Source organism: Erpetoichthys calabaricus, chromosome 2, assembly GCF_900747795.2.
Source record: "Erpetoichthys calabaricus chromosome 2, fErpCal1.3, whole genome shotgun sequence".
NCBI classification, from domain to species: Eukaryota; Metazoa; Chordata; class Cladistia; order Polypteriformes; family Polypteridae; genus Erpetoichthys; species Erpetoichthys calabaricus.
Genome location: NC_041395.2, coordinates 268,354,347 through 268,382,139, shown reverse-complemented (window position 1 = coordinate 268,382,139; position 27,793 = coordinate 268,354,347). Strand labels below are relative to the sequence as shown.

Here is a 27,793-nt window from a genome sequence, read left to right as displayed (position 1 = left end):
ATCAATTCAATCGCTCTTCGGTACTTTATTCCTGATTGGCTGGACGAGTTAGAAAGGGAAAATCTTTAATTAAGCAGATAATCTCTCTTTGGGATGAAAGGAGCTCCATTTCAGAACCCCCCCTTGGCTCTCACTTGAGACCTTCAACCTCAGAAGCGGACTTGGAGGCTCAAAACGACACCCGGACGGATGATAACTATTTCCATACAGCATACGGGGTTGGTTTATAGACAGGATGCTTCTCTCTTTGGATGTGTTCTATGCGCTTCTTATTTTGATGGCCCACATGAAGTCAGGTTATGCTTGGTAAGTTAGAAGTCTTTATAGTAATCTCGCCTAAAGCCCATTGTCAACGAGAAAACTAAGCAATAGGATATGAAGTCCCGAGGCGGTCCCCGATGTTAAGGGGAGCGTTGTCGTACTTCGTTGGCACCCACGTCATCGTCAGATGAGATGGGCTTGTTGTCACTGAAAAGAACAACAAAGAGATTGCGCTTTATTAGCACCGTAAGCATTTTCGTGCCATCTCTTCAAGCCTTATTCTTGTAAGGTCATTTGGTGACAGATACAGCCGTTTTAGACAACTTCGGAAAGAAGAAGTCACTGGAGATGGGCGAACGTGTGCTGCCGCGTTACCTGAGGTGGTTGTGGGCAGCGCGCACACTCGACGACATACATTGTGGCGGACCGAGCGACACGGAGCTCACATACAGCGCGATGAAAGGCTGCAAATGTATGGCATGAACTCGTTCAAAGGATTAGGCGGAATTGGATTGCATCGCACACTTTTCAGTTTATTTGTGCCTTAAGGTGCAATCTGCAAAGTTAAAAGAAAAAATGAAGAGAAAAATGTAACAATGTCACCAGCATCCGTGGGCCTTTACCTTGGAGTCTTAAGTTATTGACAACAAAAGTTTCCGCTGAAATCTGTAAATTAATTTTATACACATATATGTGTGTGTGTGTGTGTGTGTGTGTGTGTGTGTGTGTGTGTGTGTGTGTGTGAGAGAGAGAGAGAGAGATTTACAGCATATATAAAAATAGACATGGTTTATCAATACAAATAGTTACATCAGTCGTCTTTAAATATCAAATAACATACATAAAATGTATACATATATGATATTATCACCAATTATGTTATAGATAGATAGATAGATAGATAGATAGATAGATAGATAGATAGATAGATAGATAGATAGATAGATTATAACTTTAACCAGGAGTATTCATATGCAAAAAATAAGTGGATTTAGTGTGCTTTTGTTTCTTTTTCTGATGAGTTCCACTGCTTATGTACTGTTAGCATTTTGAAAAGCTTGTTCTTTATTGTATTTAAGACAAATAATAAGGAGAATGGCAAGAGCTTGAAGTTTTAAATATGCCTGATTTTAACTAATGTTTTTATTTGGGAAGTAGTTTAAAATATACTCCAGTTCTTAATTTTACATCTCTTTGACTAAAGTCTCCTCTCCATCTACCTTTCTAGCAAGATAGTTTCAAACAGAGTTAAATGGAGACCTAGTAATGCCAAAAAAAGGGCTGTAGCCCAGTTTTAAGGAGTTGGAAGTCCCTGTTTTGGGGGGGCTCAGTTTTGTGTAAATGATTTACGTAAAAATGTCCGCATTATTGAAATGTAGTAAAGGTCAAGGAGGGTTATGTTTTTTTAATGCATTGCATTTCTTTATAATGCTTTGAATATTTCTGTTTCAATGACAGAAATGTTCTAAATTCATTTCAATCTGACAACAGCATTATAGAAGTTTCTTCTTAGATTTGGTCTGGTGGGTTTAGAAGTGGAAAAAAAAAGAGGTTAACTACAAATTCCAGACATTTTGTGACGGACATATTGTTTCTTTGAATTAATAGGCTGCTCTGTTTCTTCCAGGTCAGTGAATAATTTTCTCATGACTGGCCCAAAGGTAAGGGCATTTCTTTTGATCTTTATATTAACCATATAACGTTCAGGATGTTTTCATGATTTCTGGTGTTGTTGGAAGTCACTATGTTGTTTCTCAAAAAAGAAAAGAAATACCCTTTTCAGTCTTGTAAAAATACTCCACTAGCCTAACTAACCGCCTCAGACAGTGAACGTCTTCATATGAGGATACGCAGTGTTTTCTGATTTCATTTGACAGTTTTGCACTGCAAGGCAATTCTTCATATTTTGCATATCATGACGATAGTCAATGGGTGTTAATTCAAAATATTGTGTATGTGATGTAATCCGAGTTATAAGATGAAAACCTGCATTAAACTGGTCCCAGTGGCACTTCATTCATCCTTCCACTTTCCACACATGTGCCGTCGTCTCCCACAATCTAGTTCAGAGGAGACCTGTATGTTAAATTTACATACTGAGGTAAAGTTGATAATCCAAGCTGACTTCCTTATGGTCCAAAATAGTCTTTTTTCTATACCTTACAAAACATTTCTAAGTCACTGTCATCATATTCCAGTGACAATGAAATATAATTTCTCAGATCTTTATTTAACATATAAAGTTAGTTAATGGCTGCCGCTGCTATAATATGTAAAATCAATTTGTGTGGCTTGCTTTTTGAAGTGTCATTTTCACGATATACTGATAAATTTGGAATCACAGTGAGTGAGGAACTTGTTATCTTATAATAATAAAAAGTATTAAGCACATCATGAGATCTTCACAGATTTCAAGGCACTCTTTGGATTTATGAGTGTTTAATCAAACATGTCTAAAGAAGTGTGTGTGTTTGAGAAAGGCAGCCCAGGCACTCTAATGCCAGATTTATGGTTATATACTTTATGTTTTTAAATATGATAATGTATGTCTTCCCTGCTATCCCTCTCTAGTGAGAGATATGCACTTAACCATAAAAATATATTTCAACTGCTGTAACAGCCCCCAACAACTGACAGATTAGTGAAGTGTTTAACTATACAAAGTGTGAATTTGGCTGTAATGAAAACCTGAAGTCATAACGGCTCTCGAAGGGATGAAAGCTCTTGTCCGTATAGTAAGTATAATTTAAGAGTTTTCATTCCTGTGTAAACTTGCTGAGCAAAACCATACGAGTCCAAAGTAACACCTCCTGTAACGGACTAACAGTGAAGGATCCCCTGACTTATGGACAATTCAGAGGGGAGTGGGGAAAAGAAAAATTAGTCAGACTGTAAGCACGAGGTGCAATTATAGCATATTTTAGAAGTAACGTTTTATTAAAAGCTCCTCATTGCAGTTTGCTAACTAGCCAGTTCATCAAGGAGGTGGCCCAACAAGAGCTGAAAGTGATGCCATAACAAGCAGACTGCAGAAAGGAGACTGTGGAAAAACAGCCAGGGGCTTGTTACACCTTAAACTGGTCAAAAAAAGTTAAAAGTAATTAACAGGAATTAAAGTATAAATTGACCATAGACCTATTTGTTTCTCAAGTTTCAAAAAAGTTTGTTTAAAAAGATTTATTTAAAATTTTGTATTATTGATTAAGAATTATATCTTGTTTGATGTAATGTTTAATAATTAATGGAAAATTCAAAGTTTAACACTTTAACTTTATCAACTTCTTCAAAGTGGAAACTGTTGGACAATACAGTGTTTGAATTTAGCTTTAAAATGAAACACTTAAGAGAACTTATATTACAAGAACAGATCATTTTGCACAATTTATCAATTGTGTAAAGTTGAATTGAACTGTAGACAACTCTCATTCTGTTAATTATAATAGGTCATTTTTGGATAATAAAAAAGTCCTAATAAAGGAGAAATAAAATACATACACACAAAGAAACACTCCAAAACAGAAAGGACCATATTGGGGTTTTTTTCTATTTAAAGAAAATGTTTGCTTCACAAATTGAAACTATTTGGTTTGTTGTCTTGTGCATTTCGAAAGAAGATAAACGATGTTGCTGCAAGAAACTTGCATCAAGCGAAGACAACTGCACAAGGAAGCAGTTACTGTTAATGTATTCAGATAAAATAGTTATTACAGTCACAATTATAACAAAAATGGCCCGCTCAGAGTGTTCATCCGCAAGAAAACAGAACAGCGTATACAGATAACGAGCTCATTGATTTTAGTGATGGCCAGTGAAGTACTTGACACCCGATCGCTCTTTATCACTTTTCCGGACAGATAGACCGAAGGCTGCTACCGAGGCTCCTCGACGGTTTAGGACAGTTATTTTAAGTAATCTGACAAGTGATAAGAAGGTCTACTCGCATTACCCAGAGAGCTGTGCGTGAAGCGATGTGCGCACTCTGAACGCGCTGGTCGTTGAATCCATACGCATGAATCAATGTCACTCACGCAACACTTTATGAAATAATTTATCTATCCATTTCCTAACCCACTAGTCAAGCTGAAGGTCTCCATGAGCCAGTGCCCATCATGACATCATTATTTAACCTAAAGAGAAAAGCCCATGCAAAGTCAGGGAGTCTGTACTGGCAAAGTGCGGGTGTAAGGATTCTAAAGCTATACACAGCACTCGTCCTGCACTGCGCTATCCTCTCAACCATTTAGAAAATTATTCAACCCGACCATTTTTCTAATCCGCTTATTTTCAAATACAATCCATAACCTTAAGTTTTTTTAGAAACATGCTTCACTTAAAAACGTTCAATTTCAAAACTTTATGAATTAACCCTAAAACGACCTTAAAATTAAAATGCTTCGTTAAGTATCACGCAATTTATTTTACCAAAATCTTGAAACAAGATCTGGAATCAGAATTGAGCTGGTGGCCTGGTTACTGTTGTTTTTCCATTACAGTAAGACCTAAAGGCATTACTTTTATAGCTATTATATACAACTCATATTTGGGGACTCATTCACATGTACAGTAATTAATACAAGAGAAAATTCTGGATATATTAAATCTCTTTTTCTATTGCTTATGCTCTTGTTTGAGTAAATTGAAGCTGGCTCCTGCTGACATGGGCACTATCACTTACAATCCATAATTTAACAAATCGGAAAAAATGATGCTTTACCCTGCCCAGGGTACCTGTTTCTTCTAAGTTCAATGAATACTCACCTGCGTTACAAATGGAAGGCTCTATCTATCAATGAATATTTGCACTTGGTCTGTGATCCAGTGATCAAGTATAAACATACACAATTCTGTGATCCATCTGAGGTATGGCACAGTCCCGGTTCAAAACCTACCCAAAGAATTTACAGTCAACTGTATTTGCACAAAACAAAACAAAAATTAAATTTCAAGAAACATCATTCAAAGTAATGCTGCTGCACTGAGGATAGGCCTCTCATTTGCAGATGACCATGATGTCACCATTGCCAGCCTCCTTTGAGGTGTTTGCAGGTTAGAGTGGGTTTCCCATAAAAGTGTTCTACGGAACATAATGGTGATTTCTAGGAAACACTGGAGAAAATTTAATGAAAACAAAATGGAGTAAAGTAGTGTGTGTACGTTAATTAACAGTACAAGATTTTAAAACGTTAAATACTTATTTTTTATAATTTATATATTTTTATGTGTTATACTTATGTATATATTTTTATATATCAGTGGTGATCCAGTTAAACCATCTGGTACACACTGTATATACTGGTCCAGCTAATAACAAAGCTGTACCCAACTAAAAGATTAAAATTTGTGCAGGGTCAGCAGCATCTGGCTCTTTTAGCTTTATTTTAATTAAGCCTTCAACGACAATTACAATTAAAGCTCAAATATGTGATACAGATGTTGAAATGCAATCTGAATTTGTCATGTTCCTGACTAGGAGGGGGTTGCATCATCATGTTAATGTTTATTTTTAAACTCGGCAACAGATATGATTCACTCCGGTGTGTGCTTTTGTATAGACGAGTCATTTTGTATGCTAGAGTCTTAAACCAGGCAACTTTGGATCTAATGGCATGTTTGTTTTGTGGACACAGCAAGTTGAACCTGCTGTATTCAAATGTTGATGCCTTGTAAATGTAAACCTGTGGTACATTTGGGCAGGTATCACAATCTTACTGCCAAATACAAGCCTGTTATTGACCTCTCTCTCTCATATAATAAATATATAAATATATACAGTATATACACTTTTTCTTTTCTTGAGCTTCTGTAAATTTTTTAAATTTCCCATCATGGCAAATAAAGTACATCTAGTCTAATGTGATATATCTAAACTAATGTGAATTAATATCCTATGCTTGCAATGTAATAAGTCATATAAAAATCAAATTGTCACTTTATTCATTGAATGCTCTGAGCCTGCAGTCAGTAAAGAGCACTATAGGAAAAAAACTGAGTTGAACTGAGTGTAAAGCAAACCACTGATTGATTTGCAGGCCTACCTGATGTATTCAAGTAGTGTTGCTGCTGGAGCGCAGAGTGGCATTGATGAATGCAAGTATCAGTTTGCTTGGGACCGTTGGAACTGTCCGGAGAGGGCACTGCAGTTATCTACACACAGTGGCCTCAGAAGTGGTAAGAATTTTATTAACACTTTAGTGAGTAGTTTTTTATGTTTTCCTTTTATTTTCCAACTTTCATTTTTTTCAAGTGTTTATTTTATAACGGACTAGATTCTCTTTTAAATGAAGAAGTAAAGGTACATGATTATCCTGTGTTTGTGCACAAGAACAATTTTAAAATCAGCATAAAAATGAAAGCAAGCTCATTACAGTAGATAGTATTTAGTAATGGCATACCTCAAGAGTACAAGTCTAAAGAGCAGTTTGGACTTTCCGTTGCATGTTAGGTTTGCAGCAGAGAGGCTAACGTGGCTGTCTAATGGCTGATGTGGTCCCTCATTCAGATCTTTTCGTGACCCTGGTGAGCATGTCCCTTGACAGGTCTCTGTTTGTATGTGTGTATTTCCTCTGCGACATCCCAAAGATATTCCGTTTAGGTAGACTGGTCTGGTCTGTAACCTTGTAAATGCCCAGCAGATTACAAAAGTTAATCAATGCATTTTTCAACTTATTCATTTTAAAATGTTAAAATTTTGATTATTCATTTAATAAAGAGGTTAGACCGGTTGGCACAATCTCTGAGATACCAAGTTAAAATTCCTGCTTGTTTTATTATCTACGTTCTTTTTTGTGTCAGTACAGGTTTATTCTAGCCCCCATGACCCTGCAATATATGAAATGTATGTTTAATTGTCAGTGGATGTATGGAATGCATTTGTTAAAAAAATAAAACAAAGATGTCCAAACCTTTTAATGCTATTATAATTATCTTAAAGATAAATTGAGACAGTACTACAGCTCAACATTCCTCCAACATCAAAGCTGATCACAAGACTCATAGACCTGGGACTTAGTGATACCCCCTGCAACTGAATTTTGGACTTCCTTAACTTGCAAACTCTGGCTGTTGTGAATCAGAAGCATTGCGTCTACCACACTGATGCTGAACACAAGCACAAACACCTGGTAGTGTGCTGAGGCCCCTGCTGTAACCCTTGATCACAAGTGACTATGAGGACAGGGAGACACAGCCACCACTCTCACTGAATGTGTGCATGACACCAGCAATGTAGGCCCGATCACCCACAATGACAAGATGGCTTTTTCTTCTGATACGGGGTACTAGACAATGATCTGTCCCTTAATGCTAACAAAACTAAGGAGTTGGTCGTAGACTGCAAGAGGGAAGACACAATCCTATGTATATAGGAGAGGTACTGAAGAGGGGTAAGCCACTTTAAATTTTGAGGAGTCACCATCACTGACAACCTTTCACAGGCACAGCACATTTTGGCTGTGGTCAAGAAAGTTTTCCAATGGCTTTGCTTCCTTTCGATGGCTACATCTTTGCTCACCAAACTCCACAGCAGCACAGTGGATTCCATACTCACTGTGACATTAGATTCTTGTACCTACGAAGTTAAGGATCAAAACAGAGTGGTGAAAATATTACTTGCACACTGTTCCCTTCTGTTCAGTACATATAAAGTGCCTTAGAAAGGCAAACAGTATCACTTTTTCACACCCTCAACTGTTCTTGCAAATGGTAAAGGATATTTAGCATTTGCATCCCTAGATTTAGGAGTACTATCCACAGGTCATGAAGTTACTTAATTGCCACTCATACTGACAAGTGCATGATTGTTTCTTTATTTATATAAATATATGTTGCATAATGTGTTCTTTATAGTCCTTTTTGTCAGTTACTGGTATTGTACAAGTTTTGCTAGTCTCAGGGGATGTGCAAGTTGAGAATTTCATTCTTTTTGGACAAATGTTAATAAATTTGTACTTAAAGAGAGCCTTACAAAAGGTTGTGAACCTACACAATGCATTTCCAAAGCAACTTCTATACTTTTATTAAATCAAAAATGCTGGGTCCTTGTGTGATGATGCGGGTTTGCTGCATGCTCCTGTCTGCTGTCCAGAAGCCCTTAACCCGACACCGTCGATAATGTTACCGATGAGCTAAGCAGTGAGGCAACAACATAGCAAGGGGATGGTACAAAAGTGTCAAGTGCTTTTATTAAAACAAAACAATACAGTGTTCAAATTAAATAAAGAGTAGTGCTTTATCAAAAAGTCTTCATTAAATAAATAATCCATTAAACAAAACTTGGAGGTAAAAATAAATAGAAAAAAAACACAATTCTTTAGAAATCGAGGTTAAAACACAATACTGGAAGCAGTCCTTTAAAACAATTCAGAGCCCGGTGCATCTTGTACCCTAGCGTCTCTCCTGCTTCTCCCATTTGGGCCCCGCAACAGGAGAGTCGCCCTCTCAGCAGCTGACTTTCACTCTGCTCGACCGGTCTGGAGGCCTCCTGATTCCTGGCTTCGGTCGCGCACTCATCCCAGACCGAGACTTGGTTTCCTTGACGACCAGGACGCTCACATCAAGGACTTCACCCACCAAGCCTCCCGCTGCCTTCCCGGCCTTACATGGCCAGTCGTCCTTCTGTCGGTCACTCCCGTTCCTTCCTACAATGCTCAGTGGGAGTGACCGCTTCCTTCTGCCCCACCGAGTGTTGGCCAAATACCCTTCTTGGGGCTCCCCTTCTAGCTGCCTGTCTGCGAGCCTGCACACGCTCACTCGTTCTCTCTCTCTCTCTCTCTCTCGCTCGCTCACACCGGCTCTCTCACCACCCTGCTTCTTGCTCTCCAGCAACCCCTCTCTTTCTTTTTCATTCCCTTCCTTTTTTCATTTTCTCTTTTTTTCTCCCTAGCCGGCTCGCACTTCTATATATCAAGAGGGCATGGCAGCTGTAGCAAATTAGCAGCCCCAGGAACAATCACAGGTGCAGGCGGTCTCTCACCTGTGCACTTAGGTGAGAAATGCCCACATCGCAAATCACCCTGAGAACTGCTTCAGCCACACAACCACCACGCCCCCTCGCTAAGACACAAGTGCGGTGATTATTTGTTAAAACTGGCCTTAGATGGGAGCTGTGGACCCACTATACCACACCTTGGTACAATAATGAATTACTGAGCACAAGCTCAGTTATCCTTCTTTAGGGGAAAAATCTCAGGAGTGATGGAGGATTGTTTTTTTTTTCCATCTTCCAGATGTCTTAAAAAAATAAAAGTAAATGTGTATATTATTAAAAGCTCTTTAATTAGGTTGCAGCAGCAGTTAAGCAAATCATTCCACTAAACAACAAACCAATCTGCTTACAAATGTAAATTCCTGTCAGCCCTCTACATCCATTTGCTTCTAGTCAGTGTAACAAGAGAGGTATAATCTACTCTGGCAATATGAGGGATAAGGATGGGATGCCAACCCACTGAAGGGTACAATCAAGCACAACCATAATCATAGTGGGTCAATTTACAGCTGTCTGTTAACCCATCAACAAGGCTCTCACTTAAGCATTTTAATAATGAATTAATGACATTAGAAACATTCACCTAATAAAATGAATGAATGCTCTGTATAGGCTAAGTCAGCCATCCATCCATCCATCCATCCATTTTCCAACCCGCTGAATCCGAACACAGGGTCACGGGGGTCTGCTGGAGCCAATCCCAGCCAACACAGGGCACAAGGCAGGAACTAATCCCGGGCAGGGTGCCAACCTACCGCAGGACACACACAAACACACCCACACACTAGGGCCAATTTAGAATCGCCAATCCACATAACCTGCATGTCTTTGGACTGTGGGAGGAAACCGGAGCGCCCGGAGGAAACCCATGCAGACACGGGGAGAACATGCAAACTCCACGCAGGGAGGACCCGGGAAGCGAACCCAGGTCCCCAGGTTAAGTCAGCCATGTTTTCCTTTGTTCTTCATCTGTCCTGACAGCCTGTGGGTCTCACAGTCCAAAGTCATGCTGTGAGCTCGTGGCAACTTTAAATGGGTCCAGTTTAAGTGCAGGTACCATGCAATAAACAGCCTGTCCCATCCATATGTGAAATTTACCTAGAGCCTCCTACTATCAGGATAACATTTGTCTTCTCAGTATTCTGTAATGAAAAGTAAAGGTGCAGGAAGTGGGCAAACAAACTTTATAAATATACATTCAAGTTTTATTTTGCCCAAGGATGGCATCTATTGACAAAGACATGGATGTAGTTATTGCTTTATCACATTACCTTTAAAGTCTCACCAGAATAAAAAAATGTCAGACATAACTGAACCTATTACATCCTATCACCAGGAAGGGTTTAATACAATTCAGAATTGCTCCTAAATGTAAACAAAGCTAAATACGAAGTGAACTGCGCTCAGACTTCTATCAGCAACTTGTAACATTATATTTGCTTTAGCTGCTCTCTAAATTATTTAATCATTTTAGGCACATGGATATAAGACATTGATCAGGTCGTTGGCCATTATGAACAATGGCAGACACCCTCTACATGACTCTCAGCAGCACGTGTTTGAGGAAGTGCAACTGGTGGCCTTTCTTAGCAGTAGTCACTAGATTGTACAGCATAACCTTTTGGTTGACTATATTTTCTGTCATTTTAATGTTAATTATAATTTAAATGTGTACATGTTAATATTTATATCCATCCATCCATCCATTTTCTAACCCGCTGAATCCGAACACAGAGTCACGGGGGTCTGCTGGAGCCAATCCCAGCCAACACAGGGCACAAGGCAGGAAACAATCCTGGGCAGGGTGCCAACCCACCGCAGGACACACACAAACACACCCATACACCAAGCACACACTAGGGCCAATTTAGAATCGCCAATCCACCTAACCTGCATGTCTTTGGACTACGGGAGGAAACCGGAGCGCCCGGAGGAAAACCACACAGACATGGGGAGAACATGCAAACTCCACGCAGGGTGGACCCGGGAAGCGAACCCAGGTCCCCAGATCACCCAACTGCGAGGCAGCAGCGCTACCCACTGCGCCACCGTGCCGCCCTAATATTTATATACTTGATAGAATTATATGTTAATTTTGTGTGTATTCTGTGTAGTTTTTATTTATTGGATCATGTAGCACTCAAGACTCAATAAACTTATCAGTCCAATGGCTCATCTATCTTATTCATGTAATTTCATGGGCTGCAATTCAATTGCAAGGCAAACACCCACACCAAGATGATGGATGAGTGTGCAAGGACAGGCAGTGACAATCCAACAAACAGATAACTGTGTCAGGAAATGAGTCAAGTTAAACCATTAACTGGTATGTTTCAAGTCTGAGTCACCAGTTAACACACATGCCATAAGATATGGCTAAAAAAAATCATCAGAGTATCCAGAGAAACAGTTCCATGGTCACAGGGAGAAGGAGCAAACTCAACATAGATAGTTGACTAGGCTAGGATTTAAACCCAGGACTCTACGGCTGTGTAGCAGCGTGCTAAACCGCTATACCAACATGCCTTCCCTAAAGTTATATCCATTTGATTTTATACAATATACAAACTACTGAGCATCTATCTTTTCAGTGAATATTGTGTATCATTTGGAAGTTAAGTTTAATCCTTTCTAAAGTTTATACATTGCTAGAATCTCTCTGTCCCTGAGGACTTGATTCATTTGTACTTACTGACTTAAATGCTCTTATTGATTAAAGTTAGTGTAAATTTGTAAAAGTATAAAAATTCCAAATAAATAAATACATTTGGGGAAAATTATTTTTATTTTCAAGAATTATCACAGTGTGATCCAATCTGTCCAATCCACTTTCAGTATCATTGCCAGGTTTAGTGGGCTGATAAATCAAAATTTAAAAAAGGTGGTTTACCAAACATGCAACCAAAACTGTTGGAGCCGATGTGGATGATTTGTTAAATGTGTGTCAGAGGGCAACGTTAAAGAACTTGGAAATCGTATCAGTTGATGACAGGCACCCATTACATGCAGAAGTTATCTTCAGTAAACCCAGTCACTTTAAAAACCTGCACAAACCACACCAGAAATTCTTTTGTTCTCAGTGCCATTTACCTTCCAATAAGAAATATAAGGAGCAATACAAATGTCAGGGATCATACAATATGCACCGTGGAACTGCCTAATAAAAAATCTACTGTTAATCCATTAGAAATAGTTATCAAGTGCTGTTTTCAAATTATATGAAAATTTTAGAATTTTTGTGTAACTTTTAACCTTGTTGTTCCTAGTGATTTTATGTTTGTCTGTTTTGAATACAGTGGAGAATTTTTATGTTTTCTTATGTAAACACAACTAAACAAAAAACATTAATTACCTTAATTTTTGTATAATTATTTAAAAATATTAACTACACTTTTATATTGTTTTATGTATACTGAATAAAAAAACTTTAAAAAGTTTTCCTTTTTTGTATAGCATTTTAAGCATCATAATTCAATACTGTATACAATGTATGCTTGTTTTAATTTAGAACATGTAAATTAAATGTATTATTTTGGACTTATGGATCTTTATTCTCTGCTTTAACGCTTGAACTAGGGTATTGTAACAATCAAAAAGGCAATGACTACACACACACACTTTAGCCCCCACAAATGTTTTCAAAAAGTACTTTTTTCATGTCATTTTTGTAACCTGCTTAATCCAGAGCCTGTCCCAGCCAGCACAGGGCACCAGGCAGGAACCAACCCTGGACAGGGCGCTAGTCCATCACAGAGAAAACACTCACCCACACTAGGGCCGATACAGCATCTCTACTTCACGTAACCAGCATGTTTTTAAACAGTGGGAGAAAACACCACAGCACCCAGAAGAAGCCCACACAGACACAGGGGGTGGTGGGATGGGGGGGTACATGCAAACTCCAAACAGATGCAAACCCCGGTCTTCTTACAACAAGGCAGCAGCACTACCACTGTGCCACCATGCCACCTAAGAAGTATTTATAAAACTTCTATATATTAATTTTTAACTTTGTTACTGTTGTGTAGTCTTGATCATTTTAGGTGATAACATTATTTTCTGTTATGCCTCACCTTGTAAGACACACTTAAAGGGTTCTAAATGGCACTTTACTAGGTTGTGTGGTTTCTTATAGAACCATTGCTTGAAAAGAACCATTTGATTCAGGGAAGGGTTTTCTGCATATGAAATTGGTTCTTTGGGCTTTGAAAAAGTTTGTAGTACATGGGCAAAACAGAAATGTATTTGCAACCTCTCTAGAAAGATACTAACAGATCAAGAAAACCAGAGCTCAGTCTGTGTGACTGTATGCAGCAAGAATCCTTTTAAAATCGTGAACCTATTGGCATTGCACATGTGTATTATCATCTAGTCAAGGCTATTTATAGAGCCTGTTATGAATCTAAATAAAGGCTCTTTCTAGAATCTTCTTGTGGATGGTTCATTTGAGAAAAAAAATGGTTCTCCTATGGAACCATTTTTTGCTTTGTGTCCTCCCCCACCATAACCTATCATCTATGGGAGAGGAGTGAAAGCTTTAGATTTGTCAAAAATTTCGATCTCCAGTTTTCGATGGATCTCGACTTTTTAGGGTCCCCTGATACCAAAAACATTGATATCTTGATGATATGTGTGTGTCTGTCTGTGTGTCTCAGTTTCTAAAATGGCTGGATGGAAAAATGCCAAACTCGAAACTTTACTTTGCTATGAGATGACGAAGTGCTGATTAGATTTTGAGGCAAATTGTGCAAGAGAAAGAGGCACTTTAGAGAAACCCTCAAATACCGTAATTCTGCAATTCATTATGAATTCCTCTTGTCTATTGCTATCGTAATGACCTATTTTATGATCAGAAAGATCAGCATCAGAACAGTAAATAATTAATGAAATGTTATAGAATAGTTCAGGTAACTAGGTTTCTAAGGCACAAAGCCTACTGGCGTTCACATCCGGATTTTTTTTTTTTGGAGCCTTTATTTTTAAGAGAGTGGAATCACAATATGAAATCTCATGGTAGATGATTAAAACATTTCAATAACCAGCAAATCTTTGTTTTATATAACAGCGAACCCCTATCACAAGGTAATTACAGAGTTTACAGGAATACAATTCGAAGAAACAATGGGAATAAAGTAGAGTCCTTACATGGTCAGCTCTCCAGCAAAAGTGCTATCGACTTACTTTAAATATGCAAAGAAAGTAGGTAACACTTTAAAACAGGGCCTCTGGGGATTGCTGTAGTGCATCTACTGGGCACTGTAAGGCTCTTATCACTATCTAACATAAACACTACCTTTCTTTATGTCTTGTAAAATGGCTATAGTGATTAACAGATCTACTATGGGTACCCAATATTGTTAACTGTCATTTGTGTTTTTTATGTTTGTTCCTTATTAAACAAAGAATTTTTAAAAGTCTTCTGTTTAGAAACACTTTTACGGTTTTGTCAATATTTACAGACTGTGTGCTAAAAATGTATATTTTGTGACTGGAGTCTTTTGCATTATGCTAAAGAAAAATAATCACCTCTCATTTTAACAGCAATTTCAACAAGTGTTATAAAATGCGTATTTAAAGGCAGTTTATAAACAACTACAGTCTGCTCAGCTGTCTAATTATTTTGGTATTAGTGTGGCATGGTGGTGCAGTGGTTTGGGCTACTGCCACACAGCTCCAATGTTACGGAGTTTGAATCTGAGTCTGATCGATGTCTCTGTGGGATCTGTACATTTTCACGGTGGTTTTCTTAGGGTACACTGTTTATTCCCACATTCAAAGATATATTTGTGATATAACTGGTGATTTTAAACTAGTCCCATATAAATGAGTGCCAATGAGTGTAGTTGATGGAATCCCATCTAAAGCTGGTTCCTGCCTTCTGTCGCATTACTCTGAACTAGAGAAAGCAGGTTTGAACATTACTGATTTTTTGGAAAAAAGGATTATTTTATTAGTCATCCTAGTGCAAGAAGGAAAGAAAGATAGATAGATAGATAGATAGATAGATAGATAGATAGATAGATAGATAGATAGATAGATAGATAGATAGATAGATACTGAAAAAGAAAAAAAGCAGAAAGTCTTATCAATTGTGTTTTGGCAGTTTAAGGTTACAATATAATATAATTTTTTTTCTTTTTCCTATGGACATATGTTTCTAATGGATAAACCATCAAGGTTTATCTAGAACTTCACAAATTCATGAATACCATTTTGTGTTAGTGTTTAATGGCTAAATATACAGAAATGATTATAAGGCCAAAAGCAAAGAACACAGGCATGCTTACAGTCATCATTTACATTGTTCAGTTGTTTCCCCGCGGGACTTCTTGATGTTTAAAAGTTGAATATACTGTAGAAGTATACAAAGTCAGCTAACAATAACTCCAGAAACATATATTCTCTTACAAAAAGGTTAAGAAATAAACATGACATAAAAGCAGCCTAGCAAATATCAGCCTAACATTCATCTGCAACAAAAGGCAGCAATGAGAGGACAACATTAGACATCTATAGGCTCTATGAACAGATGCAAATGTTATCAACAGAAAGGACTTGTAATAAGATTTACCTCAACATATTTTAACTTCAACTGTCAACTTATCATCCACTCCACGTATATTGAAAAGGGTCACACAAGTATTTGCTGACAAAAAGGGAAATTTCAGGTTATATAAATACCATGCCTTTTGTAAACTCCTCTGCCTCTATGATTAGTGAGTTAAAGGCAGATCAAGGGATACATGGAAAGTTATGTAGGAAATTTTACTAGCCAGGGAATTATATTTGCAGACAATTCTTTTGTTTAGAGTATGTCTGGACAAAACACAGCTCTTACCATGGACACTTAGTTTTTTTGCTAAGTGAAAAGCTGAATTAGAACAGAATGTGATCAGGATCCATATTTGGTTATGTTGGATGTTCAATATGAATGTATTTTTTCCATCTTGCCTTTGTGTTGTTTTTAAATTTTAGCAAACAGAGAGACAGCTTTTGTCCATGCTATCAGTTCTGCGGGGGTCATGTACACTTTGACTAGAAACTGCAGTTTAGGAGATTTTGAAAACTGTGGCTGTGATGACACCAGAAACGGGCAGCTAGGTGAGTTATCATGGCATTATTTTCCTTTTTAAATCACTATCCTGATTTTTTTATCAATTATGTAGTTAAAGATGAAATATTCAAACAATAAAGTTTTGTTAAATGGACTGCTGTTTTGTTAAGCAGGAGTTAAATGTCAACAAAGTACAAGAGAACTTTCATCTTTTAAGTTTTTTGAAGTTTAGCGTGATCAGCTTGTGATACATTTCTAAATACACATTTTCTGCTCCATCATTAGCTTCCCACACTGTTCATGACTGTTCTACGTTCATTTTAGGGGGACAAGGCTGGCTTTGGGGTGGCTGCAGTGACAATGTTGGCTTTGGAGAGGCCATCTCAAAGCAATTTGTCGATGCCCTGGAAACAGGACAAGATGCACGAGCTGCTATGAATTTGCACAACAATGAGGCTGGTAGGAAGGTAAGTGACTGCATTTGACACTGCAGACCCGCTTACACTAGTAATGCTTCATTTTCTGGTTCTTCCCTAGTCTTTAGCCACATTTGCTGATGCTGTGCCTCTGGTTTAAATGACTTTTTGTTTAATAATATTGTCCTTAATTAATTTCTCAAAAGCAGTTTTTGATCATGCTTACTAAGAAAGATGCTTTTAAAGCCTTAAGATGACCTAACAAAACCAATGAAGATGAAGATGAACTAGTTAGACCCGTATTTGTCAACCATCTCTGAATTACTCCCTAGGAATTGCACTAAAAGTCTGACTAGGATAAGAATCTTTCCTAACCCAGAACAGGACACGAGAAGTAATCCTGCACCCACTCCCAGTCAGAAGTAGAAGTTCACGTTTGAGAAGGAATGATATCACGATTTTGTGGCCCAGTGAGCCACAATATGGCACTTATGAAGGCATTCTGAAATTTCCCTGGAAATCATAATGTTGTAGTTTTCTGATACTAAGGCTTCACCACAAAGATAATAATAATAATTATATTCAAAAGGATGTTATTATGTTCATATAAAAGATTTATACCACTCTCAGAAAGTACTCCAAAGACATGCATTGAACCAGTCCACTTCTCAATATCATCAAAAATAATACTGTAACTAGCACTAAGATGGGAAGGTTAAGACACACAGCAAATGACAGAGCCTAATAATGGACGTGTTTATATAACAATAAATAATTTACAGCTATACTTCCAGAAGAATCACCTTCCTGCTGTTTAGGCCACAGAAAATGCCCTGTAAAATAACAGTTACTGAAAGTAGCCACAGCTATTCTTGCGGCATTACTGAAGTGGTGTTCACTCTACCTGTGCTCCTGATTGTCTTCGAGTCACATGCCGTGTCCCTCTTCATGGTCCCCAATTATCGTTAGCAAGGCTGTATTTATTTAATGCCCCCAGAAGTCTCTGCCAGCTTTCTTGAACCTTCCCAGGCTCCTAAAGTGTAATGCGAATATTCCAGCGGCTCACGGAATGCAGAGTTCAGGGTACCAGTTTGGCATTTTGCTATCACTCACCCATTCAGCTCCACCTATCTGCAGGGTAATATGCTGAATATTACAATACAGTTTGTATCCATAGCCAATACTTCCATTTTGGTTGACAGCTTATGGCTTCTTTATATAGATAGAGTGTGATGTACAAGAATTGTCATAAATATTACTCCATGTCTGTCAAATTGATATCTGTTACAAGTTCATTGTTGTCCAGCATTTCAAAAACAGTCTACCCAGAATATATGTGTTGATTTCTGCCTTAATGCCATTTTCCAGCAGCTCCTAGCAAATTAGAACAGCTCACAAGCTCTCGTAAATCCTGCTGAAGGTAGGAGTAGTATCCTAAATTAGGAAAATTGATCAAATTCCATTCCTTCAGCTCCTAAGAGTTGGACTGAATTTGTGTCATTTGGAGATTTTTAAGCCACTTAGGACCATTAACCTAATCTAAGATGCTTGTTTAATACAGGAATAGGTATAACACTGATGGCCGCTGTTTTAGTGGAGCTTTAATCAATAATTAATAGCATCCAGTAAATCAAACAATTGAATCATAAAAGTTATTATTTTTGTAGAGTATAAATTATATTTAAAGTGCTTATGAAAAAAAAATGGTAAAATTACAGTGTACTTACAGAATAAGTGATATTGTCTTCAGGTCAACGATGACTATTCTCTAGTTAAAAAAATAAAGATAAAAAGATCAGTACACTCGAAAGTACGGAAATAAGACTGCTTAATGAATGAACTGAAATTCAACCAAAATAACAATTCAATTTCACTTTTAAACTAATGTAATCACAAATGTTCACTTCTTTGGTCTCCAGGACTTCTGCATACTTTCACTAGCAGTTGTCTTGATCAAACTGACCTTAGCATTGAAGGGATTATTGGATCATCTTTATTTTACAGTGTAGTGGCTGACACTGGCATTTTCAAAATGGTAACATGGCTTCTGATCATTTTTTTTTCTTTCTAAGGGATTTAAAAATAAAACTATCAATGCCATAACACAAAATGCAAAATTAGATTCATACTCGTAGTGAAAAGAACACATAGCTAAAAATCTATTTACGTTTTTATTATTTATCGTTTCTATCCATCCATCCATTTTCCAAACCATCATATCCATGCAGCCCTCTTAATATTTATATTTACTACATGTTTCTTGTATTTATAGCAACTCTGACATTGAGCTGGCTGTGCTGGTTAACACAACTTCAACATTGCAGACTGCGCTTTCTTCTCAAGTGTGAAATCAGTACACTTTACTCGGTACTAAATATTACATTTGTTTGTGCCTTGAGTAGTGTTTTCTGGCATGAAAATTCTGATGGGGCCATGCCGAATTTTTCTATATGTGTGCAGACATCTCTAACATAAACATTAACTTACCTAACTAATCATATCTGTTCCTGTTTTGCTAATGCCTAGAGAAACAAGTAAGTTCATATACTTTTCATGTCACAAAAAAAATCAATCAAACAATGGGATGCTGGTGCCAGGGCTATGTTGACTGGCATTAGATCATTGTGATACCCTTTGACATTATGATCACTGGACAAAATACAGCCATTTACGTAATTTAAACATTAAGTAAAGTAAGGGCTTTGCACTCACACTATGTTCAGGAAAATCTGTTGGCTATGAATTCCTCTCTCAAAACCTCAAAGTTAGAAGTGAATGGCTTTGAGATGAAAAAGGACAAATAAGCCACACACACTGCAATGTAGCCAGGTGTTTACTAACAATAGTAAATATGATTTCTGCATGTATACATACATACCTGTTCTTTCTACACCTGGATTCTACACTTCTTTGTTACATGAGCATCATACTGCTGGCTTCTTTTCCATTAAACAGTTAAGCAGAAGGTGCATACATAGGCTACCTTGGTGTATGAAAATCAAGATGTAGCCTAATGTTTTGTGAACAAAGTATTCCTGAATTAGATCTTCTTTGTGCTTTTCTTTTCAAAGTACTGCGGCTGAATTTGTTGATTCTCTTCTCTGTCCTGTGCTACATGGTCTGGACTGGGAAAAGCTCAAACCAGAAGAGTAAACATAATTGAAAAAAATAACAATAACTGGCAATCCTCATTTTATTATGGGAAACGACCTTCAAGTCTCATTACTAAACTGGAAAATGCACACACACACACACACACACTCAAGGGTACAGAAAACACTGCAACGCTGACTAGTCCAGTCCTTCAGCCACGAACAGGCTTGCAGCAACTGCTACAAAGACAGCTTCTCATACTGCAAGAAGAAATATTTTTCTAAACAAGTAATTACATTGAACATATGATAGAAATCTGGAAAACTTGCTTAAAAAGGTTGTTATAAACATCTGAATATTAAAGGTAAATTACAGAGAGGAGCTAATTTGGGCTCCACTGGTCTTTAATTCAGTAACACCACTGGTGTTCAGTGACTGAAATCTCAATCAAAGGGAAAAGCGGCAGGCATATCAATTACTGCAACTAGGGAAGGAGAACTAGATGGGATGCCAGCTGAGTCCATGAATGCAAGAAACTTCAGTCTATGGCCCCATTTGTCAACTTGCTATTTATGTAATTTTTTTCTTTGTCTCTGTAGTAGATTGGCAACCCATTCAGGGTTGGTATCTATCTTGTGAGCAATGCAGGAAGAATAATGTGTGGCAGCCGGAGACCCTGAAGTGAATAAAGGTAGCTTGGAGGAGGATCAGTAGACAGATGAACATTTAAGTGCTTGGTGCACTGCATTTTTGTCACTTTTTATGTTCAAAAATAACTTGCCTCAAACTGATAATGAAGCTCCTGCCAGGCTGCTTTTGTTTCAGTTGATACGTCTAACAGGGATCAATAATGAACTACAGTTTATACGTCCAGAAAGTAAACCTTTCAGATGTGAGAAAAAGTTTATTTTTCTCTTTACCGCTATTGACTATAGACTGATATGTTGCTTTGCCATGTTTACTTTTAGTATTACTCATGAGGTGGTAGTATGGACACATGGACACAGTGATGTAAAAGATAACAGAAAAGTGAAATTAAAGCAGAGTGGACATAATAGATCAAGATTAAAGCAATTGCTTGGTGCTCATTAAGGTGTTAGGTTTGGGCTCGTTCATCAGCGACAGACCTTCTGTCTGTAGAGATGGTGCAGCACAGTCTGCCCTTTGACTCCTACAATTGGGAATCACTGCAGAATGTGACCACAGCATTTACCACGGTGGAAGTAGAAACATGTACTGTGAACGAGAGTGATGGCAGCTCTAGAGATTACATGAATGTTATGTTCCTGCACATTCTCTGGAGCCTCAAGTATCTGCATGGGAGCATAGAGGCCTGAACCGCCCTTAAAAAGGTGAGAGCGGTTGACAGTATTGTTAGAGGAAGGATAACCCTGACAGTTGGAAGACAAAAAGGAAAAGGTCAAAGTGACAATAAGAGGTTGTTTTAAATACAGTAAGAGATATCTCTGCAGTTGCTGTTTGGCTTAAGGTGAGACACAGAGCTAGAAGGTGATACAAGTAGGGGGCTGTGAAATGACAATATAGGAATCAGCCTGCACATTATGCAAATTATTAAAGTCTGTCTTTTAACATAACACCTTGCAAAAGGTAAATTCCAAAATAACAAACAATACAGACAAAAATACCAGAAATGTAAAATATTTGTGCAAACTCCAAATACAGTGAGAACTAAATGAAAGCAGAAAACTTTATTGAACTCTATGGGAAGTATGTAAAAGAAAAAGTCCCAAGTCAACAGATTATGTTTAAAAGATGCCGACTGCTTGCAAACAGGAAATACTGTAGCATCTTTTATTGTTTTTAGATCATTTTTGGAGTTAGTGAAGGTACGTTTTCTTATAGTGGAGAACGTCTTTCAGTTTCTATGCTGACTCCTGTCACTAATTTAGGGCAGTGATCTTCAAACTCATTCATAGGCTGCAAGTTGTGTTTTCAATTGGGCTCCAAGGTGAATTAAAAAAGGCTGTTATTGTCCAGTTTCTATGTTTTGAGGTCAATAAATAAATTACAAAACAAATCCAGATCAATTTTTATTAGAATATACCTAAGCATTTATACACATTACATGGGGATAATTTGGTGTTGGTTTTTTAAAGATTTTCATTACCATGTTCTTGCTACTTTTCCAGGTGTTCTGGATATTTAGTTGATTATTTATTAATGAGCACATTAGGGGGTCTAAGGCAGAAGTGCTTGAAGCTTTTAAGCATTGTTTTCCTGGGTCTCTGCTCTGTTATTATCATTATTACAATTCAATTAAGGAAGCAAACTACACATAAAAAGGCAAATTAATAGGAAAACAACCAAAGAGAGTTAGGCACTTAAAGCTACAGCAAAAATTCAAATATTTGTAAATGTAAAAAATAAAACTACTGTCCTTTTTGGAATGCAGGAAAAAAGTGACCCTCTAATTACATGAGAAGAGTCAGAGGTAAAGTGACTCTCTGATTGTGAAACTGGTTGAAACGAAAACCTGCAGCCACATGAGTCCCCTGGACTGAATCTGAGATCCACTGGTTTAGAAAGTATATAATAAATTCATAATGTATATGGCCTCAATAAGAGCTACCTATACCATGTTGTTCTTATGTAACAAACATACTGTAAATGTAATGAACACACTTTGACTTTGGTCTTAGCTAGTGCCTACGCTGAAGTCTTGAAATCATGACTGAAGGTTGATATTTATACCCAATTTTATTTTTTTTTCTTTATTTTTTGAAACCTCCCAATTGCGATTTTACCACAACTTATGCCCTCCTGCCGTTTGTGCCCTCAGCAATTTAAGCCAGACAGGCTAGCTGAACTATGTCTAGGCCAGGCATTTTCATATGCTTATGCACAGAGCTATTAAGATTTTGACAATGAATCTCTTGTAACTACTATAGAAACTGTTTGGAAGTTAAAACTAAAGTGCATTTTCTTCCAATTTTTTCCAATAAAAAATAAGAATAAAAAACAAACAGCTGCATATATTTCAAATGAAGCTAAAGTCATCGATAAAGGGCTACATGAGTCTTCTCCCAAATTCTTTATGTTTTATGAAAGTAAATGTAGCAAATATTCTTGAAATGCAAGCTTTTATTTTTTCTTAATTATATTTTAAATAATCTTAAAGAGTAGTTGACCAGTAAGGTAAAAACAAGCTTCACAGCATGATAAGAATCAAAGGATTCCAGCAAAAATAAACAGTGGATTAAGAAGATGACAGTTTGTACAATTCACCTCATGAACTGAGGTGTATATGCAAAACAGTCAATAAATCGGTAGCATTTGAAGCGGTTTTATGAAGGTGAATGAGAAAAAGCAGGACTAGGATTAACTATGGGAAATGTTTGGATGCTGTGAAAAGGATTACTTGCTTTTGCATATACAGTGGATTCAGACCTCTTCACTTTTGTCACATTTTGCTATTCTGCAGCCTTGTGCCAAAGTAATTTTTCCCAACATTAAACAACACTCAATACTTCAAATTGACAAAGCAAAAAACAGGATTTTAAAGCTTTTTTGAAAATTCATAAAAAAAACCTGAAATATTACACTGATACAAGTATTTACAGCCTTTAACTCAATACTTGGATACTTCAATAGTTGAAGCACATTTGCCGGTCGCCATGGATAAGACGCAACAAGCTCCACATACCTGAACTTGGGGACTTTTTAACATTCTTTTTCTTAAGCTCCATTGGTGTACAAATATTTTCAGGTCTCTGTTAAGAAATCAACTGGATCAAGTCTGGGCTCTGACTGGGAAACTCAAGGACATTCCCAGAGTTGTCCCTAAGCCACCTACTCCCGTGTTGTCTTTGCTTTGTGCTTGGGGTCATTGTCCTGTTGGAAGGTAAATCTTCAGCCCAGAGCACTCTGGATCAGGTTTTCATCAAGAACATCTCTGTATTCTGCTCTGGTCAGCGTTCCCTCGACCCTGTCTAATCTTCCAGTTCCTGCCATGGAGAAAAAATCCCTACATTGTTATGCTGCCAACACCATGCTTCACCTTTGGAATGGCATTGCACAGATGACGAGCAGTGTGTGGTTTCCTCCAGACGTGACACTAATCTTGGTTTCCCCACACCAGGGAAACTTGTTTCTCATAGTCTGAGAGTTCATGAGGTACCTTTTTGAAAACTCCAAGCAGTCTTCAATGCGCCTTTTACGAAGGAAATGCTTCTATCTTGCCACACTGTCATAAAACTCAGTGGAGTGTTGTAGGGATGGTTGTTCCTTCTAGAAGATTCTGTCATCTCCAAACACATTCTCTATAGCTCAGCTATAAAGTGACCATTGGGTTTTTAGTCGCCTCTCTTACATGGACCTTCTCCCATGATTGCTCAGTTTGGCCAGGTAACCATCTCTGGGAAAAGTTGAGGTTGTGTCAGACTTCTTCTGTTTGAGAATTATGGAGCCCACTGTGTTCTTGGGGACCTTTAATACAGCAGGATTTTTTTTTCGACTTCCTCAGATCTGTGCCTTGACATATTCCACATTCTAAGCTGTACAAGCAATTTCTTCAACCTATTACCTTGGTTTTTGTCTTGATAAACATTGTGAACTGTGGGACATTCTATACACAGGTGTGTGTCTTTCCTGATTATGTTCTGTCAACTGAACTGACCACAGGTGAACTGCAAAGAAGGTGTAGAGACATCTCGATGATAATCACTAGAATGGGATGCACCAGAGCCAAATTTCAAGTGTCATGGCAGAGGATCTGAATGCTTGTGTCAATCTCCGTATTTATATTTTTGTTTTTCATTTCTAATACATTTGTACAAATTTCTAAAAATCCTGATTTTGCTTTGTCATTTGGGGTAGTGGCTGTTGCCTGATGTGGGGAAAAAATGAATTTAAATGATTTTAGCATAACACTAACAAAACAAAATGTGTAAAAAGTATATGTAAAAGCAAGTAATTCTTTTTACAGCAACCAAACATTACCTATAGTTAATAATCCCAGTCCAGCTTTAAGAATTTTTACCATTCATCTTTGCAAAACTACTTCAGTTCAAGAGGTCTGAATACTTTGAGTCCACTATAAGCTAATCTTTACTTAACAATTTGTTTTTTATTGTATACATCTGAGAAGAAACATTGCTTCCACACAGAAATATCAGAAACACTACATTTTGATTGTTCAACATTTGATCTGATAAATGCTCATTAGATTAAACTTAAGTTTTGTTTTTTTTGTTTTTTTTTTTTTTAGTTTTTTTGTATTTTTCACACTAGAATTAATTACCTGTTTATATACACTTATATAACACAAGATCGGGTTCATAAAAACTTGTGAACGACACTCAAGAGATTTCTTGATGGTGTGTTTGTCAGCTTTACTGTTATAGGGAAGTGCAGCATATCCCAGCAGATTCATTTAAATGGGGCCAATACAGAGTCCTGATACGCATATATATTGGATGTGCAATAAATTTGTGTTCCTGGGAAGAAAAACAAAAACCTTTACACAAAGACAATGCACAAATTCCACACAGACAGGGACCAGACTGTTACTTGAACTCAGAAAATATGAGGCACTACTGATAACTGCTAACCCATCATGCCATCCTGTCTATAAGTATCTATACATAAAAAAAGGGTATGTCTCTGTCAGCAAAAAAAACACAAAAAAGGTGATAAAAATGAATGTCACAGATAAAACTTACTTTAATTTTTCAGTGTAGTAATATTTTTCACCAAATTTTCATTGTTACAAAATGTAGATGTACATATTTTTAAAGTTAAAACTTTCTTATATTGGTTTAGAGCAGAAAGCAGTCCATAGTGCAGGCACACAGTTTTGTAGCAGATGCTCTCTACACCATCATGATAAAGTTGGAGTAATTCACTGGACCACCAATATTAGGTCCCTGAGGTGAATGTCAAGTGGCTTTTTTATTTCTTTACCAAACAAACATGCTATGCCACCCAGACTTCCCATTCACATTGTGATTGGTAATGCGCCAGTCTTACCCATAACACTGTGTTCACTGTAGCAGAAGGGTTGAATCTGAAAGCCCAAAAGGGCCTATTACAAGACCTGAATGTCTTTTATGACTTGTATTTCATCCACGTATTCTTGGGACCAATGGCACAATCCTTAATTAGAAGACTCGGTGCATCATACATTTAAAAGGTCCTTTTATAAGTATTTAGTTTTATTCTTGCTTTAGGGATCTTACATTTTACTTTGGCCTTTGTAATACTTAAGAAACCCATGGTGATCATTGCTATGCTGTTTAAGTACTTATTTTTTTCATTGCCAGTGCTCATTGCTTGTGTTTTGTTTGATTTCCATGGCACCTGGAGCATCATTGTAGCAGAATATGTACCAAAGAAACCCCCTTTTTCAACCACTCTTGAAAAGAACTTCTAGTTGGCCTTCTCTGAGCTGCCAGAAGAAAACACGACAACAATAGCTGCGCTAAATAAATTCTCCTTTTTTTCATGGTCAGAACAATCTTGCTCAATGTGAAACTTTTCCCCTCTTTCAAAGGACTGCAACAAAAAGAGGAGTTCCTTTTGAAATAACAGCTGTTTGTTTCTAGCAAAGTCAAGAGATATTGAGAAGGTTGAAAGATTAAAACCTCAGTTCAGCCCATTCTGTCTGTGCTTACTCGCTTGCTCACATGCGTGCTCCTGCTTGCTCTGCTTTCTATGTTTTCTTCCTTCCACAATATCATCTGTTCTCTTTTCTGGGTAAAATGTGAATGGAACAGTTTAGCATGTGCCTGAACAAAGGGGAGCTTCAAAAACTCATTGTAGCACAGCTTTCGACTTGTCTGTGAATGCGGCCAGCAAGGCCTAATTTTACATCCTCTCCTTCAATTGGGTGACTTAGTAAAAAAATAATCAAATGAAAATCTGAATTTTAAAATAATCACTGTTTTCCTATTATTACGTACTCATTTTCATGCCTTTTTCCCCTGCAGGCAGTGAAAGGCACTATGAAAAGGACATGCAAATGCCATGGGGTGTCTGGAAGCTGCACAACACAAACCTGCTGGCTTCAGTTGCCAGAGTTCAGAGAGGTGGGCAACTACCTAAAGGAGAAATACCACAAAGCCCTGAAAGTGGACCTCCTCCGAGGAGCTGGCAACAGTGCAGCAAACCGAGGGGCTGTGGCAGAGACCTTCAGTGCCATCTCAAAGAAGGAGCTTGTCCACTTGGAGGACTCGCCAAACTACTGCTTAGAAAATAAAACTCTAGGCTTGCAAGGCACTGAAGGCCGGGAGTGTATCAAAAAAGGCAAGAATCTGAGCAAGTGGGAGAAGCGAAGCTGCAAAAGGCTGTGTGGGGAGTGTGGCCTGGCCGTAGATGAGCAAAAAGCCGAGATGGTGTCCAGCTGCAACTGCAAGTTCCACTGGTGCTGTGCAGTCAAATGTGAGCAATGCCGCAAAACCGTCACCAAGTATTTCTGTGTGAAACGGGAGAGGAGAGTCAAGAATGAGAGTACAAGCAGGAAGAATATAAGGTTAAAGAAGAAGCACTAAAGTACACTTCTAACGATATCCATTTTTGTCAACATGGAGGACATGAACTGTGCGGAGCCATGATTCTGTAAGAGCCTGCACCATCTGCAGAGGCTCCTAGGTTGTCAATATATGAACCTTTATAGTACACCACTGGGTGGACCTTTCATAACAGCACTGAAAGAAGTTTGTCGTAAAAACTAAAGGGATTCAACTATTGAGTTTAATGTTATAATACAGTGATTAGCAAGCAGAGCTCAAAGCTCAGAACAGACATCACTTTACACAAGTACCTTTTATTAAGTACATCTGCCATTCACTACTGATAATATTTATGTGGACAATATCTTTTGGCAACACACAGTAGGTTAAACAATGTTCCTCACAAAAATGAAAAAATGTCTTTTTACAGCAGTTTGTCGCCCGTGGCTTCGCCCATGTAATAGTGAAACAGTACAAACTTTAAGAATCAATTTATAAAAAAAAAAAAAAAAAAAGG

At 37.7% G+C, this 27,793-nt stretch overlaps 1 protein-coding gene across 1 annotated transcript; it reads left to right on the top strand.

The window, feature by feature from the left end:
- On the top strand, window positions 1-27,710 carry wnt8b (wingless-type MMTV integration site family, member 8b). The gene is made up of 6 exons (XM_028792797.2): window positions 1-306; window positions 1,889-1,922; window positions 6,291-6,429; window positions 16,220-16,345; window positions 16,623-16,765; window positions 26,755-27,710. Exons 1-6 carry the CDS (start codon window positions 236-238, stop codon window positions 27,313-27,315), a joined length of 1,074 nt encoding a protein of 357 aa, XP_028648630.1. The 5' UTR covers window positions 1-235; the 3' UTR covers window positions 27,316-27,710.
- Window positions 27,711-27,793: the final 83 nt, after the last annotated feature.